Below are 21,208 nucleotides of genomic sequence, written 5' to 3' on the forward strand. Positions count from 1 at the left end.
GAAAATTCCAGTTTATCTTAATATTTATTTGTGCCCAAAATAAATATCATTGGAATTTATTATCAATGATACAAAGTTGTGTCACATTTTCCTATAAGGGTAAAAAAAAAAAGTTTTGCTGCTCCTATTAGGTTTTGAACAGTACCAAACAGGCCTAAATGGCTCTTTTACTGGCAAAGGTTGCAGACTGGGTCTAATGGAACTGGAGAAGTTCTTAGTAAATGGGAGTATTGATCTTCAACCTCATCAGTTGAAAAACTGCTTTTCTTCTGAAAGCATTGACACATTTTTTCATGGATGTTACACTTTCCTGACATGTTTTCATACAAGTAAAATAAAGTTGTTTTTTGTCTGTTTCAATTTCTAAAAGTTATTTTTTTTACACTTGGAGAATGTCATGAGAAACTGCTCGGCACGCCTTTACGGATATATTCTTTCCCAGACTACATGCGTGTGATCCATACGTATCACAGTCTCCTCTGTTGGGTTTAGGGAGTTGGTGCCTCTGTGTGCTGGAAGCTCGTTTAGAGACGGAGGAAATGTTTGGCTGAGCGAGTTTGCTCCCTTTTGAGGTGTTTGTTAGCCAAGCTTTATCCTGACAACCCTCCAGGGAGCACGCTCAGTATGGCTCTTCAAAGAGCCCAAGCTCCCAGAGCAGGAAGTCCAGCCCTGTGCAGCTTGGAAACAACATGTGGCAGACAGGAAGGAAGGTAATCCATGAACACGCAATACTGCTACTGTCCACGGAGCTAGAACGCACTCAAACACGCAGAGGCACATCCCAGCAGCCTCTACTGACGCCGACAAAAACAGGGGTGTTCTTTGCTCTCCACAGACAGTCCGACTGATTTATCTTGGGGTTCGTGCTGCAGAAACCCCAAGCAGCTCGGTGTGGAGGATTCTGGTTTCCTGTATTGCAGATGTAGTCTTTCTCAAACTCCAAAAGGTCAAAGCAATGTGCAGCTTTTACCGTCTGAAAAAGCCAAAAACTCTGTCTTACCCATCAAACACGATGGATGGGGAGGGTTTTGGGGGAGAAAGAAACACTGGATTTGGCAAAGCATCATAAGCGCTGTGGTCACACAATCCTCAAGTCAATGCAATGTTGAATTTTGGACAAATACTGTTGCATCCTGCTGTGTGGGTTCTTGGCAAAGACACCCACATTTCAGACAGAGATTGATGACGAGTGTTTTATGAACATGAATATCCCAAAGTGCTAAAATCTGGACTGACAATCCAGAAACCAATGAAAGTTCTAAACTAATTGCTGAAAATAGGAGGATTATTCTTGCTGATCACCACTAGAGGTCAATCTTTAATTGATTTTCCATGAGTGATCCTGAGCCCAACAGCTGAGTGAGAGGTGAAAAAACAAAGGGAGGTTTGTGCCAGAGAAAGCTCTGGACTGTTCTCAGCTCCATCATAGAGTGTAGCATTTTAGAGCAGCTCAACTCCTGAGAAAGAAAACAGTTGTTTTCAATTTTAAACCCCAGGAGTAAACCACAATGTTACTTCTTTGGAGATTTTTTTTCCAAAGAAACTCACTAAATAATTGTCAAAAACAACATTTTTATGGACCATCTGTGGATTTTTATTTTATTCTTTTAATAAAAAGATTACTTGACATTTCTACATGTTTAAAAAAGATTTAAGGACATTTTTAACTTCTATTTTAAATACCTAAACAGAAGAACTTCCACGGAAAAAGATTAGGGCCATGGAGAAAGGAAAAAGGGACAATTCTGACTTCAATCTCAGAATTCTCTCTTTAATCTTAAATTCCACTATGCTTAAAGAAGTGGCTCGAATGAGCCGTAGTTTATTATTCTCAGATTACAGACAGAATTCGGATAAGAGTTCAAATTTCCCATTCTCCTCCTTTTACTTTCTCCATGGCCCTATCTCTCTTCCATTGAATTCTGACTTTAATTTCACAGTTCTAACTTTACTCTGTTTAATGAAAAAAGTGTCTCACATGTGCCCACGGTTCATAATTCTGACATCATAGTCAGAAATCTGAGAGATTACAGTCAAATATCTGAGATTACAGTGAGTATTTTAAGATTACAGTGAGTATTGTGAGAGTACAGTCAGATTTGAGGTATAAAAAACAATTCTGAGATTAATATAAACATTCTGTCATTAATGTCAGAATTCTGAGATTAAAGTCAGTATTTTGAGATTACTGTCAGAATTCAACATTACTGTCCAAATTCTGATATTACAGTAAAAATTCTAAGATTTAAGTCAAAATCCTGAGATTAATGTCAGAATTGCATCATCAAGGTCAGAATTCTGAGATTAACTTCAGTATTTTTAGATTAATGTCAAATTCTGACATTACTGTCAGAATTCCAATTTTACTGTCAAAATTTTGAGATTAATGTAAACAATCTGAGTTTACATTCGGATTTCTGAGATTAATATTAGAATTCTGATAACAATGTCAAATTTCTGACTTTACAGTCAGAATTCAGAGATTACAGTCAAAATCTGAGATTACAGTCAGTATTCTGAGATTAGTCAAATTTCTAAGGGGAAAAAAAGTCAGAATTCTGAAATTAAAGTCAGAAATTCCCATGGTCCTTTCCTTTCTCCAAAGTCCTTCACTGATCTGTAGAATTCTGACTTTTTCTTTCTTCGTCGCTCCGATCCTCTTTCAACACACTTTCCCATATACATTCATAAAAACTATATTTAAATGTTAAAGTTTTAAAGAGTCATCGGGTTTAACCTGCAGGATTTAACAATCTGACCGTGCAAAAATGCAGCACAGAGGATGATGGGAGTCCAGAACGGTGGAGGGCTATATTATCCTCTCACAATGGTATGAAACTGTTGCCAACACCTGACTCCAATCATCTGTGATCATGTGTGATTATTAGCACCTGTGGGTGTCCTTGCCCCCTCCCTCACCCCCTCCTCCCACTGTATAGATGCTGCAGTTCATTCTCATGGTACTTTTTTTTCTAAAAAATCAGGAGGGACTTGGTAGATTATTTCTAGGAATTGCATCGTGCTGCATCTCTCTGGGGATTTCAGGACTGTGAGGTTTTTGCACCTTAATGGCTGCAGGTCTCTGTGCTGTGCTGTGTAAATGCTACTGTCTCACACAGTAGCTGGAAGTACTTTGTAAAGTAAAGTTTCTGTGGCGTTCTGCTTGAGGGCACTGTTGTGATGAGACAAACGAGTGCAGTTAAAACACCATCAGCTGCACAATGCTCAATTATCAGGTTGATTTGTAAATGTCAGCTTAAAGCATGTGTGTCAAAGTCAAGGCCCGGGGGCCGGATCGGTAAAACACTGAAAGTTATTTAAGGTTTAAGTTGATTTATTCTGGAATAATATTCATAATTATGTTAAAAGGTTACAGTTTTAAAGTTGTAAAAATTGGCATTATGTTAGCTTTTTTTACTATTTTGGCATTTACTAAGATTTTTAGTCTGTTTTGGAGTTTAGCTAATATATTAGCTAGGTGTTCTGGCTAATTTAGGCTATTTTAAAAGTTTTTTTTAGTCTGTTTTGAAGGCTAGCTGATATTTATACCCTGTAGCTGTTTTGGCTATTTTTTCTTTAAAGTTTTTTACAATATTTTGAAGTTTAACCATTTTCTCTCAGCTACATGCTAGCTGTTTTGGCTAACCTATTTTTTTTTTTTTTCAAATTTTTTTCTTAGCTAATATTTTAGCTGGCTATCAGCTCCGGTGTTTTCAGCTATTAACTTCAGCATCTTCAGCTATCAGCACTAGCATCTTCAGCAGCCAAATTCAGCTGACAGCATTCACACTAGCATCAACATGGGTAATGCTATATATCTAGTTCATAATTATGTTACAGCTTTTAAAGTTTTAAAAATGTAGTTTTAGAGTGTTCAGCAAATGTTTATCCTGTTTGACCCGCTACCTAAAGTGTATTTTTGATTTTGGCTCCCTGTGCTACTGAGTTTGACACTCCTGGCTTAAGGGAATGATTGTTTATTGCCTTTTCTATGAGGCAGTGACAAAATTCAAGGGACGTTTTGTCGGGTCAAGAGTTCAACATGGAACAATATGTATTTACTGGAAAATAAAAGGAGAAGCAAAAGGAAAGAAAACAGTTTATCTGAGCAAATCTGTGTTTCACAAAACGTACCTTTCTTTAACGATTAACTATAAAAAAGAAAATATTTAATAAATGTCAGACAGAGATTGTCAGTATAATAATAGAAACAAAGATCAACATTGATTTAAAACAAATAGACTAAAGTACTGAAAGAAATTTCAGGAGGAAAAACAAAACTTTGTATTCTGGAAATTTTTGTTTTCTGTTCCTCAGAAGTATTTCTCAGAAAGTACCCAGTTTTTGAGCTTTTAGCGAATTATTTTTCAGTGCGTTGTTTGACCACGACCCTGTTGGGACGCAATATTGAATTAATTGAACTTCTAATTTTTGTCATGCATGTAAAGGTTTTTTTTTTTTTTTTTGATTGACAGGTAGAATCACATTTTTTGACCCGTCCAATAACGGTAAACTTCGGTATATGAGCCCGACCCTTTTAAGGTGTCATTTTCGATTCCTATAGGTGATATGGAAGTTACCTGTCCCGTATTTACATAGATGAGCTAAAAATGTTAAAGTAGAGGTTGCATCAGTAAAGTTCTAAATTAAATAACTGTAAAGTTGTAGAAATTGGGCATTTAGCTGTATAAATCCCCAGTTTTATTTTGAGTTATTTTATGAAGAAACTGATTTTTTTTCTCTAATGACTGGAGAAATCCTTTACCATATCTTACACTGTATGTCGACACCCTATCTTTCCTTCTTCTTGACATGGAGAGGACAAAATCTGTTGTTGATCATTTGACTCTGACAGTGAAGAATATGCTATTTCATTCAAAGAACAAAAACACAGTTCTGACCAAACCGTAGGACATTTGGAAGCACTGACATCATTGTGTTTTGGCAGAACAACCTTAAAACTCTGTCCATTTGTCAGCACAGCAGTCCGTCATTCAGCCAGCACAGCTAACATCGAGGTAATGCTGCTGGCAAAGCCCGAACATGTAAAAAATATGCGCCGTTCACATTTTTCCAGACCAGAAGCCGTTTAATAAACTCTGCAGCACTTTGTAAATTCTGTTTAACACACAGGAACTCTTCCAGCAATATTTCAGGTGAACATATTTACCTCAAGAAAGGCACTTTAATGCATATGGCTGAGTTAAGCCTAAACACTTTCCCATTTCAGAGTACAGATTGTGGTTAAAAAATTTCAAACACTGCCCCCGCTCCTTCACCCCCACCCACCTAGGGCCCTCAAAAACAGTTTGGACCGTTGAGATGCCAAACCTGCAATGAGCTCATGAGTTGTGAAGCAGGAAAGCCAGATGTTCTAAAATTGATTAATAGGGTTTATACATTATCCTTTTTTATTTTGTGACTCGGCACAAGCTGGATGTATACTCTGATTGCCATATTTTCCACACTATAGGACGCACTAGATTATAAGTAAATGATTGCTCTACTTTCAAACATATGTTATTTGTATATAAGGCTCACCAAACTATAAGGCACATTCGGTGAGACAAAAGAATCAGAGTGAAATGTGTCAGTCAGATTCTATTAACTGTCTTCACAATAACTCCAGAACTTGTTCACAACACGCTCAACAATATGCGTTAGAAACGTTAGCCCTATTGATACATTCACAAAACCTGTAACTCATAACCTTCATCATAATCTGTAAAAGACGGGCCCAATCCAAATTCCTCCCTTCTCCATAACCCTCCATTTGTAGGAGCATTTGCAGTGAAATTTGTGCCCAAAATACTTTCTTTTTAAATCCCACCATCTGAGCGGAGGGACACATAGCCCTCCATCACTTAGCTGTGCTGAGCCGCGGAGGAGTGGCGCTTTTCTTCACGTGGGTGCGCTATACACCGAAGTTTACATTTAAATGTAAGTAATGACTTTTTGTTGTAGGATGACCTTTTTAAAATTATAAAACTGCTGTTTTTATGTATATTCAAGCGCTGGCTAATGCTAGCTGACCGGCGACGACTGGTGACGTCGTCAAGTGAAATCGACGTCCAAATTCAGAGACACTAATTTTCCAAAACTCTCCGTTTGGAGGGCTGAATGTAGGGTTAAATGTTGGGAAGAATTCAGATTGAGTCACAGACTGATCCTGCTAAAGCAAACGTTACTATGCTAACTCCTAACCTGATGCGTTAAAAAAACACAACTTGACACCGCTACACATTAGCCTCATTAGCATGTTGACAATGTCTGTAAGATAACTAAACCTGTGTGGCAAAATGTAAAAAACAAACTAATAGCCTACTGCTAAAACAAACGTTACTGTGACTATGCTAACTCCTAACCTTTTTTTGAAACTTGTTAAAGAAAAACCCAGTTAAACTTCGCTACATGTTAGGCAAAGTAGCGTATTCACAATAGACTTCCTATAACTCCCAACCTTTGCTAGTAACACGCAAAAAAGAAAACGTCCAAAATGCTGCACACTAGCCTCATAGCATGCTGATAATATTTGTAAGACAACTAAACCTTTGTTGTAACATGTAATAAACAGACTAATAGCCTACCGCTAAAACAAACGTTACTGTGACTAATCTCACTCCCTACCTTGTTTGCAATTCGTAAAAGAAAAACAGTCAAACATCGCTACATGTCATAAGCGTATTCACAATGTGCTACCTATAACTTCAACCTTTTTTAGTAACATGTAAAACAAAAAAACCCCACACACAGTCCAACAACGCTACACATTAGCCTTGTTAGCATGTTGGCCATACATGTAACTTTTTTGTTACATAAAAAAAAAAACTACCCTACCGCTAAAACATTTGTTACTTTAACTACGCTAACTCCCAACTTTGTTTCGCAACACGTAAAAAAAAAAAAAAACGCAACACATTAGCCTTATTAGCATGTTGACCATTCCTGTAACTAAACTTTTTATCACACGTTAAAAAAAAGACCGATATCCTACGACTAAAACAATTGTTACTATGTCTATGCTAACTCCAAACCTTTGTTAGTAACACGTGAAAAAAACATACTCCGACACCACCACATTAGGCGCAGTAGCTAATTTACAATACTGATAACTCCAAATTATGTTAGCAACACGTAATAAAAACCTACAGTCTGACACTGCAACACATTACCCTTATCATAATTTTGAAAATACCTGTAATTAAACCTTTTTTGTCACACACATAAAAAAAAAAACCAATAGCCAACCCCTAAAACAATTGTTGCTTTGACTATATGCTAACTCCCAACTTTTGTTAGTAACACATTAATAAAAGAACACAGGCCGAAATCTCTACATGTTAGCCGTGTTAGCATATTTACAATAACACCCAACCTTGTTTGCAACATATAAAAAAATGGACTGACATTTGATGGAGTGCTGTGTACCTCTCGTGATCACTTTGACATAGTTTAGTACAAAAAAAACAAGCTTTTAAGTGCATATTTTATAATGGAAAATATTTTTTGGAAAACAGAGAGTGGGACTCTTGGAATTAATCCACTCCTTTACTGGATTATCTTTTTATCTTATTATTTTTTGGTGTTTGTTGTGGTTCCCTTCTTGTCGCCCCCCCCCAAACATCAGCCCCATGCCTGTGTGCAGGACAGTATGCAGATCCGACGCTCCCACGATCCAGCCAAAGATCCAGGTGAAGTCGGGGTCACAGGAGCTCTCGCTGTCAGCCTGGAGAGAGTGATGGCAGTCTTTAATCTGGCACGTGTCAAAAAGATGGATCAGATGTAAACACACGTGTGCAGATACACACAAACTCGTGCATAAACCGTACAACAATTAAGGCGCCACTTGCTGAAAGGCAACAACACCAAAAAAATGCATCTAAATGTGAATGTTGTGTTTCTGAGGCTTGATTGTCTCACTTTCTCTGCTGTGCACACATCCTGACATGCACTCGCTGCTGGACTGACAGTAACAGGTTGCGGGGTGACGTGACTCATGTCCAGCTCATTTATCTGGTGTGTATGACTGAGTCCACATGCAGGACAAGCTCACAAAACCTTAGCTACAGCTGTTTAGTCGCAACCAAAAAATGCAAAAAATCTTCTTAAAAGTCCTGTTAGTCTCACAGAGGAAGTATTCGTGATATAATCTAAATCTATGATGCATTGCAATTGATTAAGGTGTGAAAATACAGTAAGAATGCTAAATTTTGTCCTGACCAATACATACCAATGTATCTTTTTTTTTACAGCTATGCAGTTCAAATCCACAAAATATTGTGATATTTCATTTCGTTCTACTGGTATTGGTTTTAAATTCTGCCAAAACTACTTTAAATTAATTGTTTATAAGCGATTGTGATTACCACACCAAGATACTTTCAGCAGCTCTGCGCCAAAACAACAGTATACTGAATAAAGAGTAGCACTGGATCAATTAACAAAAGTTCTGTCATTGTTACATTTAAAATTATTAGTTTATATCAAACTACGTCTTTGAGTTGACTCAACCATTAACTAAAAATTTTAATTTGACACAAACCAATCATTATAAAATGTAAAAGATTGCTTGTTAAGTGATCCAATTTTTCACTTTTTTCATGCAACAAGATCCAGTAAGAACCCTCTTGTGGTAATTGTTCACTAATCAGTCTAGGTTGTTGTTTTTACAGAGCTCAGTGAGACATATACAACTCCATTCTAACTAATAATAATAATGTTTATGTACCTAGCAGTGCAGTGTAAAACACAGATAACAGTTCCTTTCAAACATGTCAATCACTTGTATTTTATTCAGTTATGCTGTACAATTCTAGCCAATCATTTTTCTTTTAAAACAATTGTGGGTTAGTCTCTAATGGTGGGCGGAGCTTCAGTCAGAAAGCCGAAGCAAGCGAAAGTTTGGCTATACTTTGCTAATCTTTTGACTATACAAAAGATTCCAATCCAGCGACTTTATAGACAAGAATGACTTGAAAAATGCTCAATAAATAAATAAATAATGTCATGTTCAAAACTTTTCAATGACAGAGTTTGTGTAACCCACTTTCAGGCAGTAGTGGTGTGGATTTCCAACAAGCTCTCAATTTGCATGAGTGGTTGCCATAAAAACAATGACTCAATCTGCTTTCTGCATTGTCATGGTCTAACTGTGGCGGCATCCACATTGCAAAAAATGAACTTCATTTCATTGGCACTGGAAGTCAAGCATTTTCTGTGGGTGACGTCAAACTCACCCTCAGTTTTCATTAGCAGTTGATGGTTTGGATGGGAACCTCGTTTCACAGGGTTTTGTGTTTGCGCCTCAACTTATCATAAATGGACGTGTGATTGGGGCCCCCTCCGTGTCACTTTTTCACATTTTGTCGCTCTATCTATTTCCATCAAATCACGGGTCCCCAACCCTCGAGAGGCAGTAACAGACATGGAACTGGAACCAAGTTAGGGTAACGAGTTAAGTTATTGGTACCAGTCCACGTCCCAAGGGTTGAGTAGCATATGTGTCCCCGGTACAAGGCAACCCTTGGACCGTTACTGGTTCACAGCCCGGAGGTTGGGGACCCCTGATTTAATAACAACAAACTGGGGACTCCCAAAACAGCAAAAGGTAATTTGTAGTAGAGCTGGGTCAATATCACCAAAATCGATACCAATACTGATCTTTTTCTTAAATGCGGTAGATGCGACATCTGAATTGTTTTTAATCACCGTGTGTTTTTGTAAGCTTCCCTTTTTTAAATTGCTTGCTAAACATAAAAGCAGAATTAGGACAATATTTTCAATTAAAGGGAAATTGTTTATTTAAAGAATTAAAGAAAAAGTGAAGAAGTGAATGAAAACAGGCTACAAACCAAAAGAAACAAGAAACTATGATGAACTATGAACTTCTTGCTGATATGGAAAAGTTCTAAACAATAGTGGAAATATCTCTGGGCCAGTATTGATCCGATACCAACTTGAGATCGATATTTTGGATTGATCTGCCCAGCACTACGTGCAGTGGGCCTGAACCACATGTCCATATATTATGAGTTGGGAGTGAGAATGCATTGCCTTGACAGAGAACAGGAGAGCTTTCGCACCTGTTGAAAGCAAAAACAACCCAAGAAACGAAAGTGGTGCAGACCAAACAGCACTGATGTGAATATGGTGGAACTCAGAAAAGCTGCAAAACAGTGAAGCATGTCAGTTGTTTTCAAACTTGACCTCCTTGGCAGATATGAAGTCATCTCCACTGAAGAATACATGAATAGAAAAATATCTGTCTGGATTTTTCAAACTTCTAATACTTCACATTTCAGTAATAACTGCGAACCTCTTATTATTCTTCTCTGGGCCGCTTGCACACAGAATGATACATACGTTCACATTGCACAGACGCGCTCTAATTTACGCTGACATACAGATGGCCCCCACTCTGAGCACAAATGCAGCGTTACCCCAGTTCCCTGCGGTGCAGTCAGGCCTGCCGGTAAAAACCAGGGATGCTTCATGGCTCAACAATCTGCTGGCTAAATGGAAAGGCTTTTCCTGTGACCTCAAACACTCCCCTTTCTGGCTCTTTTTAGTTCACAGATTTTATCAGGATTCACTTTTTGCTTGCTTTGCCTTCATTTTTTTAAGACATTTTTGGTTTATTTGAGAAGACAAAATCAATACTTTGTGGCTTTCCTTCTCATGTGTCAGTAAAAGTGTGATCTCGCCTCTCCTCGTCATTGGGAGGTTAACAGTAAAATTAGGACGCGTGGGGAGGGCAAACTTCTACTAAAGTTTGAAGGAAAGCTGCATTTCAGTGCATGCGGCGTGGTTCAGTGGGTTTATTGGGTACGAGATATGCTGAATCGGAGTCCAAAATCCAGTTTAGCCAAAAAAGCTTTTCCTGGTATTAGAGACATGACTTCATGAGGAAGTGACTTGTCTCTTAGGTAGCGGGGATTAAAAATCAGTGATCAGAAAATGGAATAAGGGCAAGTCCCGTCTGGATCTGCACGCGAGTGCTGTCACACACAGCTGCTGGGAGAGGAGGGGAGAGGCGCCTCGCCGAAGGAGGAGAGCAGAACTCCAAATGGAAGAGCAGATCAGCTGGATTCGGTGAAATATGCCGTTTCAGCAGGAGGTGGGAGCGCTTGCAAAATTGAATCCAGCCAGGTGGCATTATTTTGCACTTAAAAAAAGAAAAAACAGGAAGGGGGGGTTTAATATGGAGAGGACGGATGGGGATCAGGGTGCAGAGGGGAACTTTCCTCCAAAGGGTGTCAAAGAAGGAAGTAAATTGGGTGTCAGAAAGCACTAAGGAGCTGAAGGCAGTCAGCTCCCACATGGGTGGGTGCTTGCTTTTTCAACTTCTGAGACAATGTCCCTTTAAAAAGCCCCACGTCTGGAAAGCCCATTAGATGTGCATATAAAATTTCCCCCGTGATTAATAGTTGATGAGGAAGGGTTGTTTGGAGGGTACCACCAACATGTGGCCAGCAGGCTCCTCCCCTGCAGGCTCGGGTTTCACTCCATAAACTTGCCACTCTTTCCCACCTATATGTTTAAAAAAAAGGAGGAGGGTTCGCTTGTCAAGAATGCCTCAGAGGAGTTGTGAAAACAGCCAGCCCAAAAAAAAAAAAAAAAAAAAGAGGAGGGGGTCATGCAGTTGCAGATGAAGCTCTCACGCTGAGCCACAGCCAGTCAGAGCCTTGAGGGAAAGAGGTGTGAGAAGGACTCAGAGAAAGTGTGTCTGGGCCAGACGTCACGCTCACTCCCACTGAGACGTGGAAGCGCGGCGCCACAGGAAGGCGTTCGTCCTAACGCGTTCTGAGCTGTGGAAAAGTCAGCAGCATCAGGCAGACGTGAGTATTCCGCCGGCAGATGCGATGAGACGCCCATGAGGTGTGATCAGTCAGCTGAAGTGCTCCTTTCTCACAGACCTTCTCCAAAAGCTGCTTTGCTCAAGAGCAAAGGTTTTGCATCGCCATGGACCAGCCGGCCAGCAGCTGCATGCGGAGCGCCCATCCCGGCGGCCCCATCTGGGGCTGCATGAGGAACCCGCACTCCGGGGTCCCCGGAGCCAACCTGCAGTCTCCTTACCAGCAGGCCCCTTTCGCCCTCCACCAGAAGCCCGACTTCCTGGCTTACACGGACTTCTCCAGCTCCTGCCTGGTGCCGGCCGTGCCGCACGCCGCCTACCCGCGCGACGACAGACTCTACCAAGAGAGCCCCGGAGGCTATCAGAGAGCCGACTGGCAGTTCAACCCCTGTGAGACCAGGGCGCGGGCGCCCGAGGCCTGCCCACCTGTGGCTCCGGCCGTGGTTAGCGGAGGCGGAAGTGGCGGGCAGGAACTGGACAACGGAGGGGGCGACAGGCTGCCGGGAGGCGTTTCCACGTGCCTGGAGGGAGAGTACTCACCGCAGAGCGTGGCATCGGCCGATTCCGACAAGAAGAGCTCCAGTAAGAGGAAGAGAGACATCACAGGTGAGTCAGGTGGAAAACATCCAGAGGAAACAATGAAATATTTCTATATGTCTAATGGTGAACATCAACAACAAAAAAACTATTTTCACTTTTATTGTGATGATGAAAAATAATTTTAAAATATATTTCAATATATCATTGGTCCTTATTACAGCTGATTTACATTTAGGCATTTACACAACAAATCAAGCTAAAAGGTCAAAAGCTGCAGTTAAAGAAGCTATTTTGTTATGAAAAAAAGCTTTAAAAGCCTCAAATGTTTCATTTGGCCTTGTTTCCGCAAAAATCCATCATGAATTTGTGACTTCCGACACTAGAAAAAGGCTCATCACTGTTCTTGTTCAGTGCAGCTGCTTATAATATTTCACAACAAAGCAGTTAATACGTGTACTTTTTATTTTCTAATTTCTAAGAAGTTGCTGTTTTTCTGTCAGATTTGAGTAGTTTATTACGAAATGCGTTTGTTTTTTTGCTGGAGTATAGGAGAAATATTGGTCTATAACAGGGGTCTGCAATCTTTAATGCTGAAAGAGCCATTTGGTTCAGGTTCTTATGGACGGAAACCAGGGGAAGCTGCAAAGTTTCACCTCAAAGTTAGAAAAATATGTATGTATTTGTGCCCATTCAACCATTTATATATAAACTATAGATTTAAATTGTTCTCTACATGTCTTTATACATAACAAATTTTACTTCTTGCACTTTTGACAATAGTGTTCCTCACGTTCAAGTTCCTTGCAGCAGATTTACTTTAATTAAAAATTTTGGAAACATCAGATTTAATTTTATTGACTTTTGTGTTCCTTCATCCTTTTTCTTCTTTTACTAGTTTATAAAAAACACAAGTGTAGAATCCAAATTATTCTCAAATCTATACATGTAAATGCAATAAGCTCCAATTATAAATCCACTCTGACAGTTGATTAAACTTTTTAACCGTAATTTTGATCAGTTAGGCCTATGTGACCTGTCAAAAATCTAAACCTAAATTAATTAATTTGTTAAGTTTGAAGTTTTCTTCAAAGCCAAAGAGCCACAATGGAGGAATAAAAGAGCTCCATGTTTCTCCAGAGCTTCAGGTTGCAAAACCTTAGTCCATAATAAGCAGCAAGTGCTTATTTGTAAAAAAAACCTCAAAAAAAATATGAAAATCAAATAAAAATATTATATTAGTGTATTTAAATCTAGCAGATAAAAATATTTTTTTAAATTCTGCTTAGTTATCATTCATAGCTTAAATTGTTTTTTTAATTAACATAGCTAAACAAAAAAAGTGATGATGGAAGACCCCAACTTTCCCCAACACCCCCTTTACCTCATTGTAACCTCCCCTCTCTAACCTGAAAATGTGCCAGACCACGTCTGCTAAATCCACTTCCCTGCGAGCTCACTTCTGACATTCTTATCCATTGACATTTTCCTGTCATTAAAGCGTAACACAATCTCCCACTGAGTGCGTGCGCCGCGTCTGACCACGACATCGGCTCTCCGCTGCAGAGAAGAGCCATTCCCTCTTTTGAAAACTGACAAGCTGGTGGGCGAGGATAAAAAGTGCCCGCTGCACAGACAGCTGATGGGCTAAAACTGGCCAAAACTTAATGGATTTGAGCCAAAATCTGACGAATGTAATGCAAGCTGTATTTGGCTAAAAGAAACCTGTTTTGAGATTTAAATCTGCTGTTATCTGTGATCAATTGGTCCAATTTCCACATATTTAGAATTGACTATTTAACCCTTAACATCAGAGCTCCAGTATTTATGTTCTTTGATTTACTGTAACTTAACTCTCGTTAAAGCGCTTTTCTAATTGTTTATTTAATCCAAAATTGATAAATCTGGATTAAAAAACCATAAATCCTTTGTTTTTTGAAGATTTTTCTTTGAATTTGACTTTCAAAACTGTTAGCATAAACTGATTGCTATCAAATTGACTTGCTCAGGTCTGATGATTTGATTGCTTAAGCCGAGTAATCAAATGCAAAAGTTGTAGAGATCAAATGCTAACTGACAGCAAACAACTTTAATTGCGTCTTGATTGAGACAAATTGCCAATTTTGCACCATCCACCCACAAATACACCAAATGGTGTTTTCCTGTGGGACCCCGCTGGGCGCAGAAGGCCCATCCGTGCGAGTTTACAGCCTCCCGCCGTGCTGGATATCTATTGGGGGGAGGGGGCTGTTTAGTGTTTGCCCCGCCAGGTGTTCAGCCTAACTGTAAACCCCCGCTTGAAACCGCTCCAGGTCCGACCCCGCTCCGACAGGAGCGTTTTTAAGCTGGAAAACAAAACAAGGCGCGCACAAACACATGTGCACGCACACACAGTCAGTCGCACATCTGGACGAGGTGTTGCGGTCAATTTTTTTTTTTTTTTTTCATTCTGGCCCACTGCTCTGGCAGGCTCGCTGCTAAACTTTTCACTTTGACAAATTAGAACCATTTTGTGGAGATTACATCAGCTGCTGGTGTCGCTACCGCGGCACAAAAACTGCACAGAGTTGAAAGTTGAATCAACCAGCTCTCATTTAGGTTTGAAAATATTAAAAAGATGAAACTTTTGAAAAAAAAAAATGAACTCTACTACATTTGGATCTGAAATTGGTAGATTCACCAGTCAGGGTGTTTTTTGGTGATAAGCTCATGCTGATTACACACACACACACACACACCCCAGCACACATATCGCGCTTGGACCTGGACACATCCGCACCTTTGTTCTTTTGTTAGAGACCTTTACGACGTTCCGCCGCATTCCTCCCTTAACTTGGTCCCTCTGTGGTCTCTGTGTGGTGTGGCGGCCCCCGACCCGCTCCACGCTTTCTCCCGCATATTTTCACCCACACAATATGAGTGCATGCATGGACAACCTTTGCGGTAATTTTTATTGTGAAAACATGAGCTGGGAATCACGATGCGATACGTGATACATGGCTTCCGATATCGATGATATCATGATACTGCAATAACTGGTAAAAATCATCTCTAATAACTCATATAATAAGGAATAATCTATTTTTAGGAAAATATATTCCAAATTATTTTTTAGCTTGAACACAATCATAATACACAACTTGTGTCATATTTTGTTAGCAAATAATAGGGACTTTTGTGCAACATTGTTGAAATCAGTAAAACTATATTTTTGACAAGCTTTGACATCAATTGAATTGGAATTATCTGTAAAATTCAATGTTAACAATGGTAAACATGAAGAGCAGTACCACTATTGTTGTAAATTGTTGTAAACAACAGAACAAAAATGAATAATTTAAATAGCTGCCAGACACATTGGTGCTCATAAAAACCAGTCTTGTGATGTCTACTTCCAAAGGAACGTCTCACCAAAGGATGACGAATATAACATTTTACGGCCTCTTCAAATGAAAATAAAAGATCTATACTTGGTTAAAACACATCGAGAATCAATCGCAGGACTAAATCTCCCGATCTATCACAATATCGATATTTTGGCACAACCTTAGTGAAAATCGCTGTGGCTGCAGGTGAACAGAACTCCAAATGGCGCCTGATGGTGGTCGACTTTAAACTGCAGTTTTAATGTTTACTATATAAGGGGCCTGCTGTTAAACAGCCTTCGCAGTTGGTTTGAAAGGTCCTTCAGTTCTGCTTGGAGGAGGAAAAAAAATGGAGAGCTAATTTGAATCAGGTTAGCTGTAAATGCAAGGAGTCAAAAAGAAATGTATATATATTTTTTGTCGTTGCAGATATCCAGGATTCAGGATTTAAGGTGGATTCCAGCTGCAAAGCCAGGAAGGAGCGCACGGCGTTCACTAAGGAGCAGCTGAGGGAGCTGGAGGCCGAGTTCACCCACCACAACTACCTGACACGACTGCGGCGCTACGAGATCGCCGTGAACCTGGACCTCACAGAGAGACAGGTGGGCGACTTTACTCCATTCAAATATGGACCAAACATTGTCATTTTTGACTAAACTTTATAAATTCTGGCATTTTAACCTTCATTGAACAAAGATTGATCAGCTGCCACATAAAAAAATGTTTTTTTCCCCAAGTAGATAAATAAAAAAGTTTACTTTTCCAGCCACAAATTCCTGTTTTAAATATTTTTGGAGCATAAAAGAGGGAGCCAACGAAGTAATCATCACTTATAGAGGTTGCTAAATGCTCCAAATTTCCTCTCCAGACTCACATTTTTTTACCCCTCGGTACTTTTGAGCTTGGAGTAACTTGTGGTTGAGCGGGACAGCATGCAGCTGTGATGATTGGGAGGGGGGCGTGCATGTGTCAGTGCTGCTGGATGAAACCCCGGCCTGCCTGCCTGCCTGTCAGAGGCAGCTCTTCCTAATGAAGCCGCGGTGACCACACGTACTGCCGCCTGCTCCCTAATCTCATTTCCAGACCTCTAAAAGACAGTCCGCCCTCACTCGCGGCTCCCCCTGCCGCTCGGCGGCGTTTGCTGGTGACACCGTCTGCAGATTAGCTGTCATTTCAGTAAAGGGGGGCAGACACTCCAGCAGGCATGTGGGAACAGATTTATGGGTTTTTAGAAGATGAGGCACTGCAGGATGAGCAGAGTTCAACTAAAAATTCCTGACATCACCGCGGTGGTCAATTATAGACCATAGCTTTTTCACTCAAAGGGCCAAAATCTAAATGGGATCTCGGTCCGCGGGCCAAATACAATATTTGTTTGCATGTCATGAAATAAAGGGAGAAAATAAAGAATTTGGTTTCATTGATTTATTTTGATTCTGTAGTCATTAAGGTAGCGCACATTAGTAAGAATAACAAGTAACTAACTTTTGTCTTTGAAACCTTGAACAGCAAGACCTCACGGCTGGTTTAGATTGAAAAACAAAAGCAATGTAAAACAAACTTTCTTCCAATGAAAACAGCAAACTGGAATCCTAATGAGAGACATGGAGCTGGCCGTTTGACTTTATCCGTTTGCCGCTGTCGCTTCATCTTGGCTAGCTTAAAAAAGGCCGCTAAAGGTATCGGAAGTGACTGTGAAGGCTCTTGGCAATTTCTAACACAAAAAAAGCCCAGAGCTGACTCAATTGTGGGTTGTTTCATCCATAGCTGCCAGCAAAGAAAGTGCCAACAGCGCCACCTGGAGGCCAAACGTATATTACATACAGCTGTAGAGTTTTGGAACATCAGTGGGTTGTTGAGACTTATTCTAAAGAAAGAGTCTCTTTTAGATGTATGTTTAATTTATAAAGCCCTACGTTTGCCTTCAATTACGTTTAAAGTTGCAAAAACAACTCCAGGATAAAAATTCTAGATGTTTGTCTACATTGAAGTCCCATTAGTTGCGACACACCTAGATGTATGAAATTTTTTCTCCGCATTTGACCCATTCCCTTGGGGAGGGGTGAGCTGCAGACACAACCGCCCTCAGAAACCATTGGGTGGTTTAACCCCTCTTAATCCAACCCCTTAATGCTGAGTGTCAAACATCCAATTTTTAGAGTCTTTGGTGTGAATCAGCCTCGATTTGAACTGTTTAGGTCTCAGGGCTGATGCTCTACCACAAGGCCTCTGAGCTGATACATGTAATTTAATTTAATACAGCCAAGCAGCTAAAACACAATATTAAAAAAGTGGTTTTTTTTTTGTTTGTTTGTTTGTTTTTTTGAGACTTTAAATAAACTCCTCCTTGGGCCCTTCAGAGGTTTGCTTATATAAACTCCTGTGTTTCTAAGTTACCTTTAAGTTTATGCTATAAAATGTAGGGACAAACAAAAAAAAATGGTAAAAAAAAGGGGAAAAAGTGCAAAATAAAAAGCCAATTTAAAAAGGCTTTTTTTGAGTGTGCTAAGGATTTTTGTGGGTATGGAAGGTTAAATCATGCCAGTTATATTGTATAATAGGGAAATTTTAGCTTAATTTGGTACAAAAGTTATTTTTCTAGTTTTGTTAAAGGAAACTGTCTTTATTTGGCAATTATACCAAAAACGTAATGATTAAAAAGTGTGTTTTAAATCTTCATTCCTTTCTGATCTTGTTGCTTGTGACTTCCTGACAAAGTTTTTAAGCGTTTGCAGCTTTTTTCTCTCTGGACAGTTAAAATATGAGCTCATTTTTTATTTCACCAGAGTGTGGTGATTCACACGAGCTCCAGCCACAGAGTGCGTCTGCTAAAAGCACATCCTGTGTAGGCCGGCTTCCTGGTTGTGGACTTTTCTGACCTGCTGTGTATTCGATACCCTCTCCTCACATTCTGAGAGCTTCTGGAGCCAGAAGCCATCGCTCTGCTCAGACATTTTTTTTTTCTCTTCCTCCAAGGCTATGGCTAACCAAGTGATTTTATGTACTGCTGTGGGAGATTCGTGGGGATTATTTGTCAATCTTTTCGCTGACAATGTTGTAAATTTAGTAAGAAATCTGATATTGAAAAAAAAAACAGAGAAATCTAGCAGATTGCTGTTGGGTTTATAGATTTGTAGCATTGACAGTAAGGAACTATTAGAAGTTTACAGTTAAAACTTTATTTTCAGTTATAACCTCAACTAAGAGAAGTGAACCTGATAGGAATGTCATGAAGGCGATTGTCTGATCCTGTCTCTTTTTGTCGCAGGTGAAAGTTTGGTTTCAGAACAGACGGATGAAGTGGAAGCGAGTGAAGGGAGGACAGTCGGCTTCGCCCAACGACCTCGAAAACGATGATATAGACTCAGCCGCCTCCCCCAGCTCTGAATAAACCAACACAAATGATGCAACTGGACAACTTTTGTTTATTTCTCTGGAAAACTGCCCTTCAGGAGACTTTTCAAATTCCCAGGAAGACTGTTAAGTGTTGTATATAATATAAGAAACTTAATTTTGATGTTTTTCTTCCTCCCTATTTTTACATTGTTGACTGTGTTTCAATGCTGTTGAAACTTGCAGTCATTGTGGAGAAAGTCTATGCAGCAGTTTGTTTTTATGTGTGGGGATGACAGATCTACGGTGGCCCTGAAGTGCAAATCACACTAACGAATCACAAAAACATATTAAAGATCACAACGATGATTGACAAAAGCTAACAAATAATAAAAAAACATAACATTTAGAAGTAAAAATAAAATATCAGAAATGGAGACACAATTCCAAAATAATGTAACCAAAATTCAGTAAAGTAATCAAAATGAAATGTGAAACCAGAAAAAGTACTCTAAGACATTGCTGATTGTATGGCTATTAGGGCGGGGCAACACTGAGCATTTGGGTATCGCTGCGATATATTGGTTAATATTGTCATAATCGATACCAACATGGATATTTTTTGTAAATGTGGTCGATTTGACACGAACCTCAAAATCTCAATTGTTTTCAATTGCGTGAATGTTTTTTTTTGTAGGCTTCCCTTTTTTTTAAATTATTTGATACATACAAAAACTATGATACAAAAATAAATCAAAATATTTTATTATTTAAAAAAACGGCAGAAATACAAATAATTTGCAACTTCTTAGCCTTTAAATAGAACAATAAAAACAGTTGAAAAATAACTTGAAAGTGTTGAGGAGGCTGGGTCCGTTTGAATGATACATAAAAGTTTCAAACGAGTGGAAACATTGATATCTGCTGGCTGGCATCGATCCAATACCAATATCAACTTGAAATCGATGCTACTGATATTTTGGATCAATCCGGTATATTGACATTTAAGTTTTGTCTTCAATGTCTGCGTACCAATTAGTACGGAGCATATCGAGTGTCGCTTCAAATAACGTTTGGTTGAAATGATGGTTGAACAATCAGTGATGTCACACAGTACACTACCTTTTCCAGTTTCTACTTTTTAAACATTTCATTTTGGTTTCTGGAAACAGCTTTTGCTTTATGAAAAAAATTAAATTTTTAGGTACTTTAGGACTTTGCTAATTGGATGATGGTGTTTCCATCATTTCAACCAAAGGTTAATCCTCATGAAGAAATTCTGAATATCATCATCCAAATTAGTGATGTCCCATAGTACATACTTATGTGGGTTCCTTTTTTAATTTGACTTCTAAAAATCACTTTTTCTTCTCCTAAAATGTTTCATTTTAATTTGATCTACAACTTTATTAAGAAAGGGACAATGCCCATTAATGAACATTAAAGCAAATTTAACATCTGACACATTTGAGATTGTTTGATTTGCTTTGTTTCTTTTTATTTGTTTGTTTGTTTTGTTTTTTTCTTTTGTTTTTTTGTTGTTGTTCTTGTTTGAAAAAAAAATGCAAATGTGCGAGATTATAGCTGCAGGCTCATTTCCATCTAGTGGTCCTTGACAGGTTGATGTCAACAGAAATAAAACCGAGTTTAAGAGATAGCTAGTGTACGCAAAATTATAAAATACAGGTAAACAACAGAATCCAAAATAATAGAAATAAAATAAAGAATAAAATTAGAACAGATAAATTTGTTTAAATCTTAATTGTAATTGTGTTTTTGTTTAAGCTGTTTTTCTAATATTTGTCTTGCTTTTTAAAATTGTGATCTTCAATCTATTTCTGCGTTGAGAGATTTGTTGGTGGGATTTGTACCTCAGGGCCACCGTACATACAGACTGTGATTGTGTTTGAGTGCGCCGTCTTCCTGAACACTATTTGACGCTTGACTACAAACACCTGAGGAGACTCAGACTGCACACATGTTGCCGAGCTCTAAGTGCCTCTGAATCAATGTGTTTTTTGAATATATATATATGTGTATAAAATATATATATTATTTTGTCAGTTTCTTCTTTCCTTGAGTTTTGTTCTGTCTGACATTTTTACTGCTTCTTTATACA

The 21,208-nt window shown here is 39.0% G+C and overlaps 1 protein-coding gene across 1 annotated transcript; it reads left to right on the forward strand.

Moving 5' to 3' along the window:
* The first annotated feature begins 10,112 nt into the window (after nt 1–10,112).
* Nucleotides 10,113–19,811, forward strand: meox1 (mesenchyme homeobox 1). The gene is made up of 4 exons (XM_024284863.2): nt 10,113–11,837; nt 11,914–12,460; nt 16,186–16,358; nt 19,025–19,811. Exons 2-4 carry the CDS (start codon nt 11,962–11,964, stop codon nt 19,145–19,147), a joined length of 795 nt encoding a protein of 264 aa, XP_024140631.1. The 5' UTR covers nt 10,113–11,837; nt 11,914–11,961; the 3' UTR covers nt 19,148–19,811.
* The last annotated feature ends 1,397 nt before the right edge of the window (nt 19,812–21,208 follow it).

This window comes from Oryzias melastigma, linkage group LG19, assembly GCF_002922805.2.
Source record: "Oryzias melastigma strain HK-1 linkage group LG19, ASM292280v2, whole genome shotgun sequence".
Taxonomy (NCBI): domain Eukaryota; kingdom Metazoa; phylum Chordata; class Actinopteri; order Beloniformes; family Adrianichthyidae; genus Oryzias; species Oryzias melastigma.